The sequence below is a fragment of the Salvelinus sp. IW2-2015 genome, linkage group LG9, assembly GCF_002910315.2.
Source record: "Salvelinus sp. IW2-2015 linkage group LG9, ASM291031v2, whole genome shotgun sequence".
In the NCBI taxonomy this organism is placed as follows: domain Eukaryota; kingdom Metazoa; phylum Chordata; class Actinopteri; order Salmoniformes; family Salmonidae; genus Salvelinus; species Salvelinus sp. IW2-2015.
This window is the reverse complement of record NC_036849.1, coordinates 17,626,638-17,650,777: the sequence shown is the minus strand read 5'-3', so window position 1 is coordinate 17,650,777 and position 24,140 is coordinate 17,626,638. Positions and strand designations below refer to the sequence as shown.

Sequence of the window (24,140 nt, the reverse complement as noted above, 5' to 3'; positions counted from 1 at the left end):
CAGCAGCAGTCTCATTTCTCTCCCTCCCCAGCTGTGTGAAATGTACACAGTGCATCTCGGAGCTAGTCTCCAGTCTCCCCTCCGCAGCCAGGTGGTCCCCCCTCCCCGTAACTCCCCACCTCCCTGAGGGACTCTCATTACTCACCAGCCAAATCAGTTTACCACCATAACAGCACAATTAGCAGTGAGGTGCTACAGTATCCCTCCCCATTACTACAGTACATGCTACAGCATCATCTGACTGCATGGGGCTGCTGCACTCTCCCTACATACTGTACGGTCTATATTGCCCTGGGAGTTTGGTTGGAAATGTGCAGAACCAAACAGAGAGGCTCATTAAAAGCAGTGGACTGGGGGGAAAAAGACAGGAGAAAATCACAAATTAAAATGTAGAATCTGTTTCCTGATGAGTTCAGTTAAGAGTGAGTGGCGGGTGGCGCAGTGGTCTAGGGCACTGCATCGCAGCGCTAGCTGTGCCACCAGAGACTCTGGGTTCGCGCCCAGGCTCTGTCGCAGCCGGCCGCGACCGGGAGGTCCGTGGGACGACGCACAATTGGCCTAGCGTCGTCCGGGTTAGGGAGGGTTTGGCCGGTAGGGATATTCTTGTCTCATCGGGCACCAGCGACTCCTGTGGTGGGCCGGGCGCAGTGCGCGCTAACCAAGGTAGCCAGGTGCATGGTGTTTCCTCCGACACATTGGTGCGGCTGGCTTCCCGGGTTGGAGGCGCGCTGTGTTAAGAAGCAGTGCGGCTTGGTTGGGTTGTGTTTCGGAGGACGCATGGCTTTCGACCTTCGTCTCTCCCGAGCCCGTACGGGAGATGTAGCGATGAGACAAGATAGTAATTACTAACAATTGGATACCACAAAATTGGGGAGAAAAGGTGGTAAAAAAATAAAATAATAATAATAATATTTAAAAAATTAAAAAATTAAAAAAAGTGACAGTTGATAAAAAATATATTCTCATGCATGATTATTTAATTCTGCAAAGCGGGAAAACGTACTTTTGTTTACAGTTCTTTTTAGAAATGACAGCCCAGCTAACAAATGTTCCCACAATTTTAGAGAACGGTCCCTTAACTCTACGGACCCCCCCTCCCGGATCCGGGATCATCCTCATCAAAAAAGCTGACTAGCATAGCCTAGCCTAGCGCCACAGGGATATCATATAATATAATTTCATGAAATCACAAGTCCAATACAGCAAATGAAAGAAACATCTTGTGAATCCAGCCATCATTTCCACATTTTTAAAATGTTTTACAGCGAAAACACAATATATATTTATATTAGCTCACCACAATAGCCAAACACACAACGAAATTTTTTCACCGCTAACATAGCTTTCACAAAACCCACAAATAGAGATAAAATGAATCACTAACCTTTGAACAACTTCATCAGATGACAGTCTTATAACATCATGTTATACAATACATTTATGTTTTGTTCGAAAATGTGCATATTTATAGCTACAAATCCTGGTTTTACATTGTGAATACGACGCCATAATGCACCAAATTGTCCGGAGAAATTTTGGACAGTCACGTAATCTAACCAAAAAACTCATCATAAACTTTACTAAAAAATACATGTTGTACAGCAAATGAAAGATACATTGGTTCTTAATGCAACCGCTGTTAGATTTAAAAAAAAAACTTTAGTACAAAATACAGCATGCAATATTGTGAGACAGCGCCCAGCAATTCTCCGCCTTGTTGGAGCCAACATATACCACAAAAATACAAAATAACATCATAAATATTCTCTTACCTTTGATGATCTTCCATCAGAATGTAGTGCAAGGAGTCCTAGTTCCATAATAAATCGTTGTTTTGTTTTAGAATGTCCATTTCTCTGTCGAATTAGCAACTTTGGCTAGCATTGTGGAGCGCACATGTCCAAGAACTCGTGGCGCATGGAACGAAAAATTCCAAAATTCACAATAAACGTCGAATAAACTGGTCAAACTCGGTTGAAAATCCATCTTTATGATGTTTTTCTCATATGTATCCAATAAAGTCCGAGCCGGAGCATTTCGTCGTGTATACCTAACGCATTTCAGAAGACAATGTGGGGTTCCCTGGTGCGCAGCTGAATACTGCCAATAGGGCGGACCTGTCACTCCAAAAGCTCTCATTCGGTCTCACATCAAGCTAGACACCCCATTCAACWTTCAACATTCTACTGTCTGTTGACATCTAGTGGAAGGCGTATGAAGTGCATACAGATCCATAAATATAAGGCAATTGAATAGGCAAGCCCTGACACAGAGCCCCACTTTCAGAATTTTCACTTCCTGTTTGGAAGTTTACATTTACATTTAAGTCATTTAGCAGACGCTCTTATCCAGAGCGACTTACAAATTGGAAAGTTCATACATATTCATCCTGGTCCCCCCGTGGGGAATGAACCCACAACCCTGGCGTTGCAAGCGCCATGCTCTACCAACTGAGCCACACGGGACCAAGTTTGCTGCCAAATGAGTTCTGTTTTACTCACAGATATAATMCAAACAGTTTTAGAAACTTCAGAGTGTTTTCTATCCAATAGTAATAATAATATGCATATTGTATGATCTAGAACAGAGTACGAGGCCGTTTAATTTGGGCACGATTTTTCCCCAAAGTGAAAACAGCGCCCCCTATTTCCAAGAGGTTATTAATAAGACATTAGCAGTGGTGCAAAAAGTACTCAATTGTCATACTTGAGTTAAAGTAAAAAGACACCTTAATAGAAAATGACTCAAGTAAAAGTGAAAGTCACCCAGTAAAATACTACTTGAGTAAAAGTATTTGGTTTTAAATATACTTAAGTATCAAAAGTAAATTGAATTGCTAAAATGTACTTAAGTATCTAAAGTAATTTAAAATTCCTTATATTAAGCAAACCAGACAGCACAATTTTCTTGTTTTTAAAATGTACGGATAACCAGGGCCACACTCCAACACTCCGACATAATTTTAAAATAAAGCATTTGTGTTTAGTGAGTCCGCCAGATCAGAGACAGTAGAGATGACCAAGTGTGTGAATTGGACCATGTTCCTGTCAAAATGTAGTACTTTTGGGTGTCAGGGAAAATGTATTGAGTAAAAAGTACATTATTTTCTTTAGGAATGTAGTGAAGTAAAAGTTCCATAAATATCAATAGTAAAGTTAAGTACAGATACCCCAAAAAACAAATTAAGTAGTACTTTAACGTATTTTTACTTAAGTCCTTTACAACACTGCTCATTAGGCCATTAATTATTGTGTTCATAGGGATGTTCCCGTAAATGTTCCCATGATGTGCAAGGAATGTTTCCAAGAGACCATTCCCTTAATTAAGCAATACGGCACAAGAGGCAGTGTTGCATCATGAATGCAGTCACAGGTAAATGGCATTGTTCGGCCCGACGCGATAGCAGAGGCCAATAAAGCACGGCTTGGAACGCTGCTCATCCAATCAGCATCCAGGATCCAAACAACCAGTTTAAAATGTCAAATAAAACTTACCCAGAATGGGGTTACCATGTTCTCAGAACTTAAGATATTAATGTTCTAGACATGTTTCATGGGAACGTTGCAAGAACATTTGTGCCCCCCACCTCCCACCCCAAAAATGGTACCATTCATAGCTCTTTGTCCAGTTTTCTGAGGGTTATTCCATCACCGTCCCACAAAACATACACAGAACATGGTTGTCATGTTCTCAGAACAAAATATATGAATATTTTAGACATGTTTCATGGGAACGTTAGAAAAACATATGTGCCCCCCCCCCCAAAATGGTGCTATTCATAGCTCTTTGTTGGCAAGGTTAGGGAATACTCACACAGTGCTTTTAACATAGTGTTTTGAGTTAATTTTTGTTTTACAGGGACAGTGCACATTAATCAACGTTTCAGTAAAAGTGCCGGTTTTAACCAGCCGGCTAATTTTCAACTGCAGTCCCTGGGCAGGTTATTGCACTTTTCAACTTACATATTTGACACACATGATTACATTGTGCATGTTCATGTATACAGTAATTGTTATTCAACATGTCTTCACTTGTAATTTGAACTCACAACCTCTTGGTTCATGGTACAGCGATCTTTAAAAAAAATATTGTTTTTGTCTGTGCAACAGTAGACCATATCGGTCCACTAATACAGGACAAGTAAAGAACCATTGCTTTTGTGAGAAAACAATTTTAAAAAAATTGTAGAGGGGTTCAGCAGCAACTCAGCACCCCTACTTCCTGCGGCTATGCCAATAGAACCCTGAAGGTTATATATATATATATATATATATATATTTTTTTTTTTGGGGGGGTTGGATCAGCTTAATCTTGCGGAAAGAATGTTGCTTCCAATGTAATTGTCTGCATCATTTCCAATCCCCCATCTTTTTTTGGGTAAATATATATATCCATACACGCATGCATACATATACACATATATACATACACATACAGTACCTATATAGACATACATACTTTTTTAAAGAATATACCTTTATTATTATTCCCCGCACCCTACCACCGATCCCCAATTGGAGTAAACTAATAAACACTTCTGCTTTTACCTTCAATTTATACATCTTATCTTAATTGAATCTTACAGACACAGTCCACTTTACAATAGTTCTCTCTTATTTGTTCTTAGTCCTTCCTCTATTTCTGTTGTCCATCCAATTTTATTTCCACTTGTAACTGTGRTATTTCACAAAAGCTCCGCACCTATACACATTTCACAGATCCCGTATGCCCTACATTGTTTATCTTGTTATTAGTCCCACCCTTCAGTTCCACTCAACCCCTCCCATCTATCTTCCAACATCATCCATTTCGGATTTTTATTTGCCATATATTTTTCAACTGTGCTGTGATGCTTCACAAAAGACTTGAACCTTCCTATGTCTATAGCTTCTATAGATTGTAAATTAAAAATAAACATTTTTGCTAAATAATTATTTATATTATTGATTGATTGACTATGGCTTTTCAAATCCCCCAGTATTGCTATCTGTAGCGTTAGTTTTAGGCAAATGTTGCAATTCTTCAGCCATTCCTGGACCTGTGACCAAAAACGAGCTACATATGGACAATACCAAAATAAATAATCTAATGACTCTGCCTCCTCACAACCGAATCTGCGAGACTGGGAAATTGTATCCCATATATATAACATTCTATTAGTTGCAAGATTTTGTACAGTAATTTAAATTGAAAATTCGAAGTTTTGAATCCGGCGTTGTTTGTCGTATATTATTAAACCATGTGCCATGGAATGGGTACATCGAAAATCTCTTCCCAACTATTTTGCAATTTATATGGCACAGCTGTCAGTTTTTTGGTCCTTAAATGAAATTGGTATATATTTTTATTTATCACACTTTTCTTTAACCATTATGTTCTTTAATACAGGGCCGACATACAAGTTCCTTACTTTTTCCCCTTCTACTTGCCTCTTCCATTTTTGTGGTAATGCTGCAATTAATTGGTTGTAATTTTGGGTAGAGCAGGCATTTCCATTGTCTGTGTTAGCTGCATGTGTGACATTATACCACCAGTCCTATTTATGACATCATTCCAAAAAATTATACCTTTTTTAAACATTTCTTCAATAATACGTTTTTTTTATCAATTACTATATTTGAATTTAACCAAATATTTGTTGTACTATTTGTTCCGTCCTTTCAGGTGGATTTAACTGAATAGCAACCAACTTTCTAAGGCTTGTTTAAAAATAAGGAATTTTTGGAATTATTTCCTTTTCAACAACCGAAAGTGAGCAGGTGTAATCTGAATAAAGGGGAAAAGGCCCTTCTTGAATATAGGATGAGACATTCGTACCAATTTACTAGAGAACCAGTTTGGATTTAAGTATAACTTTTGTATGACTGATGCCTTTAGTGAGAGGTCTAATGCTTTAATATTTAATAATTTCTGCCCTCCGAATTCATATTCGTTTATATAATAGGCCCTTTTAATTTTATCTGGCTTGCCGTTCCAAATAAATAGGAATATTTATTGTTCATATAATTTAAAAAGCAGGTCACTAGGTGTAGGCAAAACCATAAGCAATAGGTAAACTGTGATATGACTAAAGATTAATCAGGTGATTTTTCCACAAATAGACAGGTATTTTCCTTTCCATGGTAGCAGATCTTATCTATTTTTGCTAACCTTCTATAAAAATTTATTGGAGCGAGATCATTTCTTTCTTTTGGGTTTTTATACCGAGTATGTCCACATCTCCGTCAGACCATTTAATTGGTAAACTACATGGCATATAAAATGTGTATTTTTTAGTGATCCAATACGTAATATGGTACATTTATCATAATTTGGTTTTAATCCAGAGAGATAGCAAAGGTATCTAGATCCTCTATGAGGCCCTGGAGGGACTCTAGTTGTGGTTTTAAAAGAAAACATGGAATCATCAGCGTACAATGACACCTTAGTTTTTAAGCACGGATTTCTAATCCTTAATATTAATGTTTGATCTAATTTTAACAGCTAACATTTCGTAGGCAATATAAAATGAATATCGCGATAGTGGACAACCTTGTTTTACTCCTCTAGATAGTTTAAAACTTTCTGAGATGTAGCCATTATTTACTATTTACACCTAGGGTTACTATACATAATTTTAACCCATTTTATAAGAGATTCCCCAAAATTGAAATTTCTAGGCATTTATATATAAACTCCAGTCGTACTTTATCAAAAGCTTTTCAAAATCAGCTATGAAAACCAGGCCTGGTGTCCCCGATATTTCATAGTGTTCTATTGTTTCCAGTACTTGCCTTATATTATCTCCAATGTATCGTCCATGGTAAAAAACCTGTCTGATTAGGATGAATAATATCTGACAAAACTTTTTTTATTCTATGCGCCAAGCATTTGCTAGGATTTTTTTTTTTTTTTCGGTCTATAGAGGTATTTAAGACCGTATTAAAATCTCCCACTATATAATAGAGTCTAGTGTTGCTTGTGAGTTGATAAATTCTTATATATTTTTCAAAGAAGCTTGGATCATCATTATTCGGACCGTATAGGTTGACAAGCCATATTTGTTTTATTGTCCAATACTATTTAAATATCCATCTACCTTGAGGATCTGTTTGGACAATTTGCACATTTGGATCAAAATTATTGTTAATTAGACCATCACCCCTTTTGAATTTCTTTGCCCATGGGAGAAATATATTTTGCCCCCCAGTCTTTTTCCACAAACTTCATCTAACTGTTGAATGGGTTTCCTGTAAACAATAGATATTATATCCTTCTCTTTTAGCCAGGTAAATACTGATCGTCTTTTCTTATTATCTGCTAAGCCATTACAATTGTAACTGGCTATACTTATTTCACACTTACCATAATGGACACACCTTTCATTCTTTTAATCAGAATATATTTTTGTAAACGTACTATTAAAAAGTAACATAATGATTGAGTGGCTATATAGTTGTACCATGATATTTGCATTTCTACTAAGTAAACCTCCAATTGGTCCCTACTATGCCCGCCTAAAAGCCTCACCCGGTTGGGTTGTCATCCCAATGCCCGGTCAGATCCACTCCCTCTGACCCCCTGTTTGTCTGCCTATGTGCTCGTGAAGTCCGACTTTGGGAACCAGCAAATCAAAGCCTTTTACTAGACAACATAGCATAATTTTTTTGGTTGTAGCCATACTTTATACCTCGATTCTGCCTAGTGATAGTGCCCTTAGCCCCTCATTATCTTTTTGCATTATCATTTGCTCAGCCTTTTTCATTTATCTACTATGCTGTGGATACTCCTCCTATTCACTCTCTATTAACCTCTTTTCTTTCAGCAACAGTCGTGGATTACACTACAACATCTACTACCACCACACTCGCTCCCTTACCGCCCCACATCAACTCATTATGCTCATCACCCTTTCTTGCACACAATTCACCCAGTCGCCGATCGGAGCCCTAATCATACATGGTCATTATTTAGCGCCAAATTGTTATCAGTTGCAGTGCTGCAAGTATGCAAGAACTCTGCACAGAACTCAGACCCGCAAAATACATGAGTGCATAAATTGAGAGATTTATCTTACATGCTTTGTCACATCTAGATTATTGGCGTGATCAAATTGTCTATTCCTTATCCTCGAAACACCACAATGATGGATTGGTCAGTATATTTCAAATGGAAGGTCCTCTTCCATATATGCACAATTCGGTGATATAATGATTGAGGTGTATCACGCATGGTGGGCATGCTCAGCCTTGGAATCAAGCTGTTTTTCTATTGTTTCCAGTACTGCCTTATATTATCTTCCAATGTATCGTCTCCATGTAAAAACCCTGTTACTGAATTAGTTGGATGAATAATGATCTGTGCAAGAACTTTTTTTATTATCTAGCTGCTCAATGAGCATATATGCTAGCGACTCTTTTGATGCACAACAACTGTGAATGTGTAAAGGTAGTCTCCGCATATTTTATTAATTGGAGCTGCATCTTAATTATGTATCCACTCTGAGTTCCTGTTTTCTAGTAATAACGATATTCAGGACCTTCTTGTTGCGTGTCTGATAATCTACCATTTATATAGGAGTGGTTAAAAACAAGCTAATAATGTCCTTTGAGTATATCAAAAAAAGTTTTGTATACTTTCCACTGGTATTGCCATCCAGCCCTGGAGTTTTCCCATCTTTAAGGCCCAATTGATCAAGCAGTTTCCTTCCTCTGTAATTGTGCCTTCACCATGAGTCTTCTGTACAGATGTTAATTTTACATTATTAATAGGAAAAAAATCCATACAATTAGTTTTCAGTTAGTGAGATGGAGGAGCCTGAAACGAAAACATATTCTTAAATACTTTACTTCCTCTTTCAAAATATATTTTGGTGAATCATGCGTGACTCCATCATTGTAACAAGTTTAATACATTTTTTTTTTGGTAGCATTTCTATATTGAAGATTGAAAAAGAATTTGGTGCATTTTTTCCCCATATTCCATCCAGTTCGCTTTATTTTTATATATATTACACTGGATCTTTCTTGAATAAAGTTCCTCCATTTCTTTTGTTTTTCCTCTAACTTATTCTGTGCCTCTGTGGTACCGTTTTATATGCTATCATAACTGTACTGTTAGTCCTTCAATTTCCTTTGTTAATATGGCTCTTTTGATCTAAATTGCTTTTGTTTTATAGATGAGTACTGAATTGCCTGGCCTCTAAAGGCACACTTAAGTGTCCCATACAATAAGGGGATCTTGCCTGTACCTATGTTATGTCTGAAAAAGTCAGTTATAAAGTCTTCTGTCCTAGTTCTAAACAATTTATCATCTCATTAGACTTTGATTAAATTTCCAATATCCTCGCCACGTGAAATTCTGTAAGAGAAATATATATGCCAATTATGTGATGATCCGACCGCATTCTATCCCCTATCAACACTTTTTAAACTTTTGGTGCCAGAGAGAATGGTATAGAAAAGTAGTCAAGACGACTAGCTTGATTCAGCCTCCGCCATGTATGATCTCACTAAATCAGGGTATTTAAGTCTCCATATATCCACTAATTCCAATTTATCCATGACATTCATGATTCCTTAAGTGCCTGAGGGTGATAGTTTGTAGTGTGATTTCCTTTCCGGTCTATAGAGGTATTTTAGACCGTATTAAAATCTCCCACTTAATAATAGAGTCTAGTGTTTGACTTGTAGAGTTGATAAATTCTTATATATATTTTCAAGAAGCTTGGATCTCATCATTATTCGGACCGTATAGGTTGACAAGCCATATTTGTTTATTGTCCAATAACAATTTAAAATAACCATCTACCTTGAGGATCTGTTTGGACAATTTGCACATTTGGATCAAAATTATTGTTAATTAAGACCATCCACCCCTTTTGAATTTCTTTGCCCCAGGAGAAATTATTTTGCCCCCCAGTTTCTTTTTACCACAACTTCATCTAAAACTGTTTGAATGGGTTTCCTGTAAACAATAGATTTATATCCTTCTCTTTTAGCCAGGTTAATACTGATCGTCTTTTCTTATTATCTGCTAAGCATTACAATTGTAACTGGCTATACTTATTTCACCACTTACCATAATGAGACACACCTTTCATTCTTTTAATCAGAATTATTTTTGTAAACGTACTATTAAAAGTAACATAATGATTGAGTGTCTTATATAGTTGTACCATGATATTTGCATTTCTACTAAGTAAACCTCCAATTGGTCCCTACTATTCCACGCGCTAAAAGCCCTCAACCCGGTTGGGTTGTCATCCCAATGCCCGGCAGACCACCCTCGACCCCCTGTATCCCATAGCCCTGAACCGACTGGGAACCATCTTGAAAAAGCATACAGTGCCATTTACCGGATTGTAGTAGATCAGTTGCCATATGCATTTCCATTGCCCTCACCTCTTTTTTGTATTATATATAGCTGTTGATCATCCTTCTATATTCCCCCCTCTACATCTTTTACTTTTCGCTTCGTACAAGTCTGTGGGTGATTAACACCCATTTACCTCACGCACACACACACTCAGCCCTTACCCCCACACAACCATAAGCTCACTTTCTCAACAATTGCACCATCCCAGAGCCCAACTCAAGATGGGTCATTATTTACAAATGTTACTGCAGTTGCAGCTGCATGAGAAGGCCTGCAAGACCGCGCAAAATAATGAGCAAAAATTGAGAGATTTATTTACCATTGTCACATCCTAGATAATGGTGGTCAAATGTACACCTTATTCCTGAAACACCCACAATACGAAGGTTATATTTAATGGAAGCCTCTCTAATGCAAATTCGGTTGAATGTGGTGTACCGCAGGGCAGCCAGCTTGGAACATTATTGTTTTCTGTGTTTAATAATGACCTTAAACTGACCTTGAATAAATCCTGTGTGTGCATGTACACTGACAACTCAACAGCATAAACGTTGGCTGCAACAGTAAAATAAATAACTGACACCCTTAACATAGAATTCCAGTCAGTTTTAGAATGGGTAACCGTCCATGATAAGGCGTTGCTCTGCTTTCTTGATATCTCAGTCAACCAGAGATGTCCTACAGGCCCTAGTTTTGTTGCACCTGGACTACTGTCCAGTTGTGTGGTCAGGTGCGGCAAAAAAACAAAAAAAACAGGCAAATTGCAGTTGGTCCAAAACAGAGCAGCACATATTGCACTTAGAGTTACATGTAGGGCGACTGTCAATGAAATCCGTGTCAATCTCTCCTGCCTCAAAATTGAGGATCGATTGACTGCATCACTATTGTTTTTTGTGTGGTGTGTAGAAGGTACCCAACGGTCTGTTTCACACAAGACATGCAAACAGATGTCTCTTCACAGTCCCTAGGTCCAGAACAGAGGCTGGGAAACACACAGTATTAAATAGAGCTATATAAATGGAACTATTTGCCACCCCATGTAACTCAAGCTAGCAATAAAAACAGAGTCAAAAATCTGATAAAAAGAACACCTTACTCTGGGACTGTGGAGAGACAGACATTTTTATGCATTTTGTATGTGATACGTGCTTGGGATACGACTGTGATATATGGTTGTCTCAGCTTGGCTATCTTAAGATAAATCCCCTCTGTGGGTCGCTCTGGATGGGAGCGTCTGCTGAATGGCTAAATTGTAAAGTAATGTAAATGTAGTGCTATTTATATTTATGTAAATTATGTATTTTATTTGTTGTGTCGTTTCCTGTTTGGACCCCAGGATGAGTAGCTGCTGCCTCGGCAGAAGTTAATTGGGAATCCTAATAAATACTAAATACTGGCCCAATAAGCATATGCCCCAGAGACACCCCTTATTGGGACAGTGGTTAGGCCATTTGTTATTGGTGCTGGTGGCCTGGGTTCAAGACACGCTTGAGGAGTCACCCTACGGTCACATTCTTAGCACTATACACTCACTGGATAGTTTATTAGGTACACCACCCCGTTCACAAAAATGGATACTATACTCTCACATGTTTAGCAATATACACTAGTATTCAGACCCCTTCCTTTTTCCACATTTTGTTACATTACAGCCTCATTCTAAAATGTTCCTCATCAATCTACACACAATATCCCATAATGATCAAAAATACATAAGTATTCAGACCGTTTGCTATGAGACTCGAAATTGAACTCAGGTGCATCCTGTTTGGAGTCCACCTGTGGTAAATTCAATTCATTGGACAGAATTTGGAAAGGCACACACCTGACTATATAAAGGTCCAACAGTTGACAGTGCATGTCAGAGCAAAAACCAAGCCATGAGGTCGAAAGAATTGTCCGTAGAGCTTCAAATCAAAAGAATTAGGCGTCACGCGCTTACTTACAGGTCCTTTTCCAACAATGCAGAATTAAAGATTAATTTAAAAAAATAGTGATAGTGAATAATGAATAAAAACATGGCTATACAGTGCATTCGGAAAGTATTCAGACCCCTTGACGTTTTCCATATTTTGTTACGTTACAACCTTACTCTAAATTAAATAAATGTTTTTCCTCATCAATACACACGCACACACACACAAAGTGAAAACAGGTTGAGAAATGTTGGCACATTTACTACAAATAAAAAACAGAAATACCTTATTTACAAAAGTATTCAGACCCTTTGCTATGAGACTCTAATTTGAGCTCAGGTGCATCCTATTTCCATTGATCATCCTTGATTGGAGTCCACCTGTGGTAAATTCAATTGATTGGACATGATTTGGAAAGGCACACACACCAGTCTATATAAAAAGGTCCCACAGTTGACAGTGCATGTCAGAGCAAAAATCATGCCATGAGGTCAAAGGAATCGTCTGTAAAGCTCCAAGACAGGATTGTGTCGAGGCACAGATCTGGGAAGGGTACCAAAAAATGTCTGCAGCATTGAAGGTCCCCACGAACACACATTCCATCCTACATAAATGGAAGAAGTTTGGAACCACCAAGACTCTTCCTCGAGCTGGCCGCCAAGCCAAACTGAGAATCGGCGGAGAAGAGCCTTGGTCAAGGAGGTGACCAAGAACCCGATAGTCACTGACAGAGCTCTAGAGTTAAAAGAACCTTCCAGAAGAACAACCATCTCTGCAGCACTCCACCAATCCGGCCTTTATGGTAGACTGGCCAGACGGACGCCACTCCTCAGTAAAAATGCACATGACAGCCTGCTTGGAGTTTGCCAAAAGGCACCTAAAAGGACTCGCGGACTATGAGAAACAAGATTCTCTGGTCTGATGAAACCTAAATGGAACTCTGGCACCATCCTGCTGTGGGGCTGTTTTTCAGCAGCAGGGACTGGTAGACTAGTCAGGATCGAGGGAAGGATGAACGGAGCAAAGTACAGAGAGATCCTTGATGAAAACCTGCTCCAGAGTGCTCAGGACCTCAGAGTGGGGTGAAGTTTCACCTTCCAACAGAACAACGACCCGAAGCACACAGCCAAGACAACGCAGGAGTGGCTTCGGGACAAGTTTCTGAATGTCTTTGAGTGGCCCAGCCAGAGCCTGGACTTGAACGTCTCAGGAGAGACCTGAAAATAGCTGTGCAGCAATGCACCCCATCCAACCTGACAGAGCTTGAGAGGATTTGCAGAGAAGAATGGGAGAAACTCCCCAAATACTGGTGTGCCAAGCTTGTAGCGTCATACCCAAGAAGACTTGAGGCTGTAATTGCTGCCAAAGGTGCTTCAACAAAGCACTGAGCAAAGGGTCTGAATACTTATGTAAATGTGATATTTCCGGGGGGGGTTTTATACATTTGCTAAAACTTGCTTTGTCATTATGGGGTATCGTGTGTAGATTGAGGATAGCTGAGCATCTGAGAACTCTCTATCTAGAATTCTACTGAAACCCATCTTCCAATGAGAAACTCATTTTAATTAGATCAGATAGGTGTGTTGTAACTGTTGCCAAATGATGACATTAGCATATATTGCAAGAATGTGAGTAGGGTGACTCCCCTAGCGGGTTTCGAACCCAGACCAACATCACCAATGACAAACAGCCTAACCAGTGTCCCAATAAGGGATATCTCTAGGGCATGTGCTTATTAGAATCCAAGATGGCGTAGCAGTCGGATGTGTCTTTGTCCTGTCTGTCCCGTGTAAATAGTATTCGTATTTTTCGTATACATTTCGTATATATTTTAATTTCACTTTCCATCTAGGAACTGAATATACATTCCTACATTCCGCCTCACCCAATGTGGTACGGACCTGCTATTTTTTTTATACTTTAGAACCGTAACCCCAATCAGAAGCTAGCCAGATAACTAGCTACTAGCTAGTAGTCAGTTAGCCACTGCTGCGGTCTTCGCCCTTAACTCGGACACAGCCAGCTTCAATACCGGGCCAATACCTGCCAGTCTGCAAGCGCGATATCAACCCAGAGCATATAGGACTGCTTTTTCTCTACCAATTCACCCGGATTCCTGACGCAAGCTCTGGACAATTACACCGTATTATCACAGCTAGCTAGCTGCAACCGAGTGGCTACTACTGGCTAACACCTCTGTCCCGAAGCAAGCACCAGTTAGCCTTGAGCTAGCCTCGAGCTAGGCCCATCTGCCGGCTAGCCGAAGAGGTCTACCAGCGAATTCTTGGGCTACAATACCTCTTTTGCCAATTGGACTGGACCTTTTTTTGCCGACACAGAGCCTGCCAATCCATCACAACTGGTCTAAATCAGCTACAAGCTAATTTAGCCATTTTTTTGCCGCTGCTAGTAGCTTTACTTCTGCACAGACACCAGCCCTGTTATTAGCCTGGATATTACTCACCAATTTACCAGCATCGGACTGTCTCTCGACACACAGCGGATTCCTGCCGTAATCCCTGAGCCACTACTTCTGATCCTCACAGCTAGCTTGCAGCTAGCGCAGTTAGCGCCACTGCCACGAAGCTAGCACCAGTTAGCAAACACAATTCTACAATTCTCAACCTCTCTTTCGCCATTCGCTTGGATTCTCTGGATTCTCTGTCGACACGACCACGTCTGAGCAGACCCCCTCCGTCTGAGCAGACCACCCCCGGGCTACTAACTTTAAACGCCGCGTGCTAGCTTAGTGGAGGCCTCCCTGCTCCTCCACGGCTGCCCCTGGACACTATGATCACTTGGCTACATAGCTGATGCATGCTTGACTGTCCATTAATTCACGGTACTCCATTCAGTTATTTGTGTTTTATCTGTCGGCTCTGTGCTTTAACTCAGGACTGTGTGTAGTTAATCCGACCCTCTCTGCCTAGTCGTCGCCATTTTTACCTGTTGTTGCTGTGTTAGACTAGCACCCTGTTATTGCTGCTGTTATCTTACCTGTTTTTTAGCTAGCCTCTCAATCAAGACCTGCAATACTTTATGCCTTATTGTATGTCTCTCTCAAATATCAATATGCCTTGCATACTGTTGTTCAGGCTAGTTTTCATTATCATTGTTTTGGTTTGCAATGGACCCTGTAGTTCCACTCTCCGTACCTCTGATACCCCCTTTGTCCACCCCCCACACATGCGGTGACCTCACCCATTGAGACCAGCATGTCCAGAGATACAACTCTCTTATCATCACCCAGTGCCTGGGCTTGCCTCGCTGTACCCGCGCCCCTCCATACCCGTCTGCACATTATGCCCAGAATCTATTCTACCACGCCCATAAATCTGCTCTTTTATTCTTTGTCCCCAACGCTCTAGGCGACCAGTTTTGATAGCCTTAGCCGCACCCTCATCCTACTACTCCTCTGTTCCTCGGGTGATGTGGAGGTAAACCCAGGCCCTGCATGTCCCCAGTCACCCATTTGTTGACTTCTGTGATCGAAAAAGCCTTGGCCTCATGCATGTCAACATCAGAAGCCTCCTCCCTAAGTTTGCCTTACTCACCGCTTTAGCACACTCTGCCAATCCTGATGTCCTTGCGTGTCGAATCCTGGCTTAGGAAGGCCACCAAAAATTCTGAGATTTCCATACCCAACTATAACACTTTCCGTCAAGATAGAACTGCCAAAGGGGGAGGAGTTGCAATCTACTGCAGAGATAGCCTGCAAAGTTCTGTCATACTTTCAGGTCTATGCCCAAACAGTTCGAACTTCTAATTTAAAAATTAACTCTCCAGAAATAAGTCTCTCACTGTTGCGCCTGCTACCGACCCCTCAGCTCCCAGCTGTGCCTGGACACCATCTGTGAATTGATCGCTCCCCATCTAGCTTCAGAGTTTGTTCGTAGGTGACCTAAACTGGGATATGCTTAACACCCGGCAGTCCTACAATACAGCTTGATGCCCTCATCTACACAAATCATCAAGGAACCACCAGGTACAACCCTAAATCCGTAAACATGGGCACCCTAATAGACATTATCCTGACCAACCTGCCCTCCAAATACACCTCTGCTGTCTTCAATCAAGATTCAGCGATCACTGCCTCATTGCCTGTATCCGCCACGGGTCCGCGGTCAAACGACCACCCCTCATCACTGTCAAACGCTCCCTAAACACTTCTGCGAGCAGGCCTTAATCGACCTGGCCGGGTATGGAAGGATATTGACCTCATCCCGTCAGTTGAGGATGCCTGGTCATTCTTTAAATGTTACTTCTCACCATATTAGACAAGCATGCTCCGTTCAAAAAATGCAGAACCAAGAACAGATATAGCCCTTGGTTCCACCAGACCTGACTGCCCTCGACCAGCACAAAAACATCCTGTGGCGAACTGCAATAGCATCGAAGAGCCCCGCGATATGCAACTGTTAGGAAGTCAGGACCAATACACGCAGTCAGTCAGGAAAGCAAAGGCCAGCTTTTTCAGCAGAATTCGCATCCTGTAGCTCTAACTCCAAAAAGTTCTGGGATACTGTAAAGTCCATGGAGAACAAGAGCACCTCCTCCCAGCTGCCCACTGCACTGAGGCTAGGTAACACGTCACCACCGATAAATCCGTGATAATCGAAGACTTAACAAGCATTTCTCAATGGCTGGCCATGCCTTCCTCCTGGCGACTCCAACCTTGGCCAACAGCCCCGCCCCCGCTGCACTCTCGCCAAGCCTCCCCAGCTTCTCCTTTACCCAAATCCAGATAGCAGATGTTCTGAAAGAGGTGGAAAACCTGGACCATACAAATCAGCTGGGCTTGACATCTGGACCCCCTATTTCTGAAACTGTCCGCCGCCATTGTCCACCCCTATTACCAGCCTGTTCAACCTCTCCTTCGTATCATCTGAGATCCCCAAGGATTGAAAGCTGCCGCGGTCATCCCCCTCTTCAAAGGGGGAGACACCCTGGACCAAACTGTTACAGACCTATATCCCATCCTGCCCTGCCTATCTAAGGTCTTCGAAAGCCAAGTCAACAAACAGATCACTGACCATCTCGAATCCCACCGTACCTTCTCCGCTGTGCAATCCGGTTCCGAGCCGGTCACGGGTGCACCTCAGCCACGCTCAAGGGTACTAAACGATATCATAACCGCCATCGATAAAAGACATTACTGTGCAGCCGTCTTCATCGACCTGGCCAAGGCTTTCGACTCTGTCAATCACCATATTCTTATCGGCAGACTCAGTAGCCTCGGTTTTTCTAATGACTGCTTGCCTGGTTCACCAACTACTTTGCAGACAGAGTTCAGTGTGTCAAATCGGAGGCATGTTGTCCGGTCTCTGGCAGTCTCTATGGGGGTACCACAGGGTTCAATTCTCGGGCCGACTCTTTTCTCTGTATACATCAATGATGTTGCTCTTGCTGCGGGCGATTCCCTGATCCACCTCTACGCAGACGACACCATTCTATATACTTCCGGCCTTCCTTGGACACTGTGCTATCTAACCTCTAAACGAGCTTCAATGCCATCAACACTCCTTCCGTGGCCTCCAACTGCTCTTAAACGCTAGTAAAACCAATGAATGCTTTTCAACCGTTCGCTGCCTGCACCCGCACGCCCGACTAGCATCACCACCTGGACGGTTCCGACCTAGAATATGTGGACATCTATAAGTACCTAGGTGTCTGGCTAGACTGCAAACTCTCTCTCCAGACTCATATCAAACATCTCCAATCCAAAATCAAATCAAGAATCGGCTTTCTATTCCGCAACAAAGCCTCCTTCACTCACGCCGCCAAACTTACCCTATTAAACTGACTATCCTACCGATCCTCGACTTCGGCGTGTCATCTACAAAATAGCTTCCAACACTCTACTCAGCAAACTGGATGCAGTTTATCACAGTGCCATTCGTTTTGTTACTAAAGCATTATACGACCACCACTGCGACCTGTATGCCCTAGTCGGCTGGCCTCGCTACATGTCGTGCGTCAGACCACTGGCTCCAGGTCATCTACAAGGCTATGCTAGGTAAAGTGCCGCCTTATCTCAGTTCACTGGTCACGACGGCTAACCCACCCGCAGCACGCGCTCCAGCAGGTGTATCTACTGATCCTCACCTAAAGCTAAAACCTCATTGGACGCCTTTCCTTCCAGTTCTCTGCTGCCTGCGACTGGAACGAATTGCAAAATCTCTGAAGTTGGAGACTTTTATCTCCCTCAACAACTTTAAAAATCTGCTATCCGAGCAGCTAACCGATCGCTGCAGCTGTACATAGTCCATCTGTAAACTACCCACCCAATTTACCTACCTCACCCCCATACTGCTTTTATTTATTTACTTTTCTGCTCTTTGCACACCAGTATCTCTTCTTGCACATGATCATCTGATGATTTATCACTCCAGTGTTAATCTGCTAAATTGTAATATCGATTTATTGCCTACCTCATGCCTTTTGCACACATTGTATATAGATTCTCTTTTTTTCTACCATGTATTGACTTGTTTATTGTTTACTCCATGTGTAACTCTGTGTTGTCTGTTCACACTGCTATGCTTTATCTTGGCCAGGTCGCAGTTGCAAATGAGAACTTGTTCTCAACTAGCCTACCTGGTTAAATAAAGGTGAAATAAAAAAATAAAAAAATTGGGACAGTATAGTTAAGCCCTGTCCAGAACAAACCCTAACCCCTTCTTCCCTAGGCATTTGTGTAAATCTGAAACAACTTGATAGCTGTAAGCAAAAGGGTGAATACACTTTGAAGTCAATCTCAGCTCGAACATTAATGTTGTATATTCTGAGAACATTGTAACCATGTCCTAGATAATATTAAACAGAACTTAAGGGAATGTCCTCTCAAATTTAACACCAGAATACGCAAAAAAAAAGGTTCTCAGAAGGTTTTTGCTAACATAATAGAATGTTCCCCTAACTAAAGGAACTGGAAACTCAAACATTAGGGGAACATTACAAAAAGAAGGTTCTCTCTCCCTAGAATTGTTAGCTGGGAGGGCTGTTTATTTTCTCTGCGCTTTAAAAGCCAAGTTCTGGGCAGGTGAACGAATTGTTTGGCTAGTAGTCATGCCAGAGAAAGGGAAATGTCAAACATTCCTAAACGACAGGTGTTTAAATTAATGCAAGAGCTGACAGAACACAGCCAGGTCGGGGAGCTTTTCAGGGCCCAATACAGAGTTTATTTTCATTCCTCAAGGATTTGGAAGGAATCTATAATACACTGTCAACAGAGCTCAATGGTGAAGGTTCTTCAACCATGCTGACCTAGAAGTGCTGGGATGCCAGTTATCTTCAGTAAATCCATAATTACATTTGAATGTAAGTTTGAATCCATGAAATCGGAAATTCCAACATTTCACAATCAACCGTGAGTAACTTACAGTTCCCCAAAAGGAACTCCCCATGTTGTTCATCAGGACTAAGGTGTTTCTCAACTCCAGGCTACCTTCATATGTACATTCCTATCATTACTGCATCCAACTAGGATTACACTTGACGTGTGTCTGCTGCTGCTCTCCTGGGTGGGACTGGGAGAGGGAGGAAATTACTTTAATTTACAATTCAGTTTTGGGTGGATATGTTTGATATACCCGAAACATAAGAGATATGACATTAATATTATCACGTTTCACCACAATGGAAGTAAAGAACACACGTCTCCAAACCAAATTGTAATTTCTTAAATACTATATCATGTTGAATCATGTCGGGGTGTACATGGACCTGTCTAAAACAGAATGTTATGAAAGTGTAATCATGTTTCACGCCCTCAAGGTACAAGTTACATAGAGGGAGGACTGACAATCCAGCACATATTTATTTGATTACACATGATAAGAAATACTTACATTTACCCCATTCAAAATTATTACATTGTGAAACTAGTTAAGGTTATTCCCAAAAGATGAGGCCTGGCATGTGAAAAGGAGTAATTGCTGAATCTTCAAAGTTCAATCAGTGGAACAAACCAGCAACCTTTCAGTTACTGGCCCAACCTCTTAACCATTAGGCTACCACCCTGCCCACACTAACACCACTATGACAAAGGGTGGGAGGAACATGGTGTTGCTTCTCTATACAGAACACTCTATTATAAGTGATTTAATGACTTCTAATCTGAGTTGAGAGAAAGGCCAAGTATATTCAGACCCTTTAAGTGCAAACCATTAAACTATTTTGCACTGCAAAATAAGCTTTTGCCATTACCAGGATTAACTATGCATGAGAATTACAGAAAACGTCTTTCAGAGGAATAGAATACTGTACAGAAAAGAGGAAGCCATAAAACTGCAGTCTGTGTGGTCTAGTGCCATCACAAAAAACTTCCAGGGAGGGAGAGCGAGAGAGAGAGGGAGGGAGCGAGGTAGAGTGGGAGGCTTGTGGGCTTACCCACTGAGAACGACAAACCCTCAGGGAAGAGAGGAAACAGAGAGGTGGTGGAGGAAGCAAAGCCCTTGCTCCCCCACTCTGTGCCAATTTGCCACATTCTTCCATTTATAAGCATCAATTACCACAAAAAAGTGACTGCCTGTTAAATATCAACAGAAAGCACTCCCTGTGGTGCATCTGATAATGAGACCTCACACAGAGCCTCAGCTCACCGCCCCACTGCTCAGATCAGCCAGCTCCAGCCCACAGGCTGTAGGCTCCAGGAACCCTCTCTGCCTGCTGGATGAGCGAGCAGCACTGAGCTCTGAGCCATCACTCCCCATGGGGTCACAGAGAGGTTTACACACTAACAACACAGCGGAATATTAAAACACGCACAGTAAGACCACTGTGCAAGACAGATCACTTTACAGTACAGTGTATCATACAATTGTAGTAGTTCTGTTTCCTGACGTGATCACTCTAGCTGTGCATCAGATGACTGTATCTAGTTGTTGAGCAGGAAAGAAGGTAGAGGGGTTGGATCGGGTGACAGGAGACTCACGTGTTGTGTTAGGAGAGTGATGTGGCTGGAGCTATTGTACTGGCGGGCAGCCTGCTTCTCTGCCAGTTTCTGCAGGGCTGAGACTATGGCTTGTTGGTTGGACTGTGCCTGAGCAGGCAGTGAGTCCAGGTCCTTAAAGACCCCATTTGGATCTGGTCTGGGCCGGCTGGAGGCAGTCCTTCTGATTGCTGAAGCAAAGAGAAACATGAAATGAATGACGGGGTGTAGGGGTCCAGAGGTACTGCAGGGGGTCCATGGAAAAACATATATATATACAAAAAATGTGGATTCTGCATTACATACCTACAGTAGAAAAGAGGAGGATATCTTCTTTCCAATGATGTCAACTTTATTTCTCAACTCCTAATAATGAGCAAATTATACTCATATCTGACATAGGCTTTTAAAAAGCACCCGCGAATAGGCTACCAGTGCGGCAAGTTGCCGCTGGTAACCTTTCTTGACTTAGTCATACATTTTTGTCATACATATATATTTTACCCTTATTTTATATTATTGTATAATCAGCTACTCATAGTGAAAATGTGTTTGGGTTACTTTTCTAGCTAATAGGCTATGTTAGAGTTTACACAAAATAATGAAAAACTACCAACCAAATCTATTCATTTTAAAAAGTTGATTACTTTTCCTTGCCATTATGAGTCACCTGATAAGGAATTAGAATTTTTTGCTAACGTATGATGGGGATCCATGGGTCGCCAGCTTGCCCGGGAGGGGGTCCCTGGGCAAGAAGAGGTGGAAGACCACCGGCTTAGGCCATAGAAAGACTGGGAGCTGAGAACACACCAAACATCTATCAGGATGATATCCATCAAGGGTTTACCTTGACCTGCAGAGGTGGGCCTGGAGAGCTTCTGGCTGTAGATGTGGATGGCACCAGGCATGGAGGACGAGGCTGCAGCCGCAGAGGAGGTGGAGGTAAAGGACTGGACCTGCCTTAGGACCTGGGAGACTGGTGGTGCTGAGACTGTGGTGGGACCAGGGCGGGCAGCTGCCCATATTACCCGAGGGGGCTGGGGGACAAGGGTCGAGGCTGAGGAGAACACAGAGGCCTGGGGCTGTGGAGGGGTTTCTAGCTGGCGAGGGGAGTGGAGGCGAAAGTGGGACTGGTCGTAGGATGGGGGCTGAGATGGGGGTGGTGGGGGGCAGTGCAGGGGCAGAGACTGGGGTGGGTTCTGGGGGTGAGAGTAGTGCTGCAGGTGGATGTGGCCACAGTCTAAGGCAGCTGGAAAGCTGGAGGAGTGCTGGGAGGCCTGGACCTCGGGTTGTTTACTACTTCTGAGGGCTGCAGCCGGTTGCTCTACGGTGGGTTGGTCAGCAGTGGGTTGGACTACACTGGCCTGGTCTGTGCTGTTTCTGACTTCAGACGTTGAGGACTCAGAGGCGCTGGAGCCCTCTTTTGCCACGGGCAAAGCTGTTCAGAGCACAAAATAAGCCAGATCCCTGTTATCATCCAGCCGGCCATTCCATGGCTCTGACACACGTGGGTTAATAATTAGAAGCTGACCTGTACTTGACTTTGTATGACTCTGCCTTCTTTTCCTTAATGTGACTTTTCAAAATCAAAACAGCAAAATTCCCAAATACATTAAAGGATTTGTCAACAAAAGATGAAATAAAATGTGTACTAATTGTAGAAATATGTGGAATCTGTGGCACACTGGAATACAAAAGTCCCTACTGAACAGATGTAATTCATCTGACAATTTCTACTCACTTTTCTGGTTCTCTGTGGTAGCTGGCTCTCTTGAACCTAGGCTGTTGCTATTGTCAGGTTTAGTGCTCCGACATTTGGTTCCCAAAAAGACACTGGCTGATTTGTTTTTGTGTGTGTAGAATGTCAGGACCTCCTCCAGATCACTTTCACTGGAAGAGAAGAGAGCAGTGTGAACATTCTCCATGATACCTAGAGTAAGACCAGTGTTAAGTAGCAGAAGTGAAACAGTCAGGAGCGAGTAGGTGCCAGCTCACTTACCTTGCCTCAGCTATAAACTCCTGAAACACACTGGGGTTGATACAATGTTCCTGGTCTTTGATCTTCTCCACTTTCTTCACCATATGCTCTGTCTCCTGTGAGGAAAGAGACCAGTCAGAGACCAAGTACACTGGCCTGTCTGAGCAAGTAAGTATTAACAGTAATTTGTTGCTTCCTCATAAAATGAACAACTCAACCAATTTAATTTATTTTTTTACCCCTTTTTCTCAGCAATTTCAGGGTATACAATTGGTAGTTACAGTCTTGTCTCACAGCTGCAACTCCCGTACGGACTCGGGAGAGGCGAAGGTCGAGAGCTGTGTGTCCTCCAAAACACAACACAACCAAGCCGCACTGCTTCTTGATACAATGCCCACTTAACCCGGAAGCCAGCCGCATCAACGCGTCAGAGGAAGCACCGTACACCTGGCGACCGTGTCAGCATGCACTGAGCCCGGCCTGCCGCAGGAGTTGCTATTGCGCGATGGGACTCGAACCCAGAATCTCTAGAGGCACAGCTAGCACTGCGCCAACCCGGGAGGCCCTCGAACCAAACATTTCTAATTGGATAAGAACTCAAAGGAAAAACTAAACTAATAAATGAAAATAAATGGAGACTCCCTGACTAGTGTAATAACTATAAACAGGTCCTAGAACAGTAGCAGACACTAGAGGCGGAAGAGTCTCTTGCTGTGTGGCTGGCAGTGGACACCTTGTTGTAGCAGTGGATGAACTCTCCTAGCTGGTGGGACAGGATGCGTCGGCGATCCTGGAGGGGGAGCTGGCGACTGGGCAGGACCATCCTCATGTCCTGCTGAAGGTTACTGGCCGCACGCTTCAGGAAGCGGATCACCAGCTCCTGGAGATGAGACCTGATGTCACTGCACTTCATCATCATTACACTCACTTTTACGTTGTGTTATTATTTCATTTATTG

The 24,140-nt window shown here is 42.1% G+C and overlaps 1 protein-coding gene across 1 annotated transcript in view; it reads right to left on the bottom strand.

Annotated features, from left to right (window-relative positions):
- The window catches only part of ttll5 (tubulin tyrosine ligase-like family, member 5), a 98,965-nt gene that overhangs the window by 38,496 nt on the left and 36,329 nt on the right, over positions 1-24,140 (bottom strand). Inside the window, 5 exon segments of the mRNA XM_023994567.2 lie at positions 21,208-21,395; positions 22,052-22,642; positions 22,946-23,094; positions 23,204-23,298; positions 23,916-24,062. Coding sequence (XP_023850335.2) covers positions 21,208-21,395; positions 22,052-22,642; positions 22,946-23,094; positions 23,204-23,298; positions 23,916-24,062 — 1,170 coding nt within the window.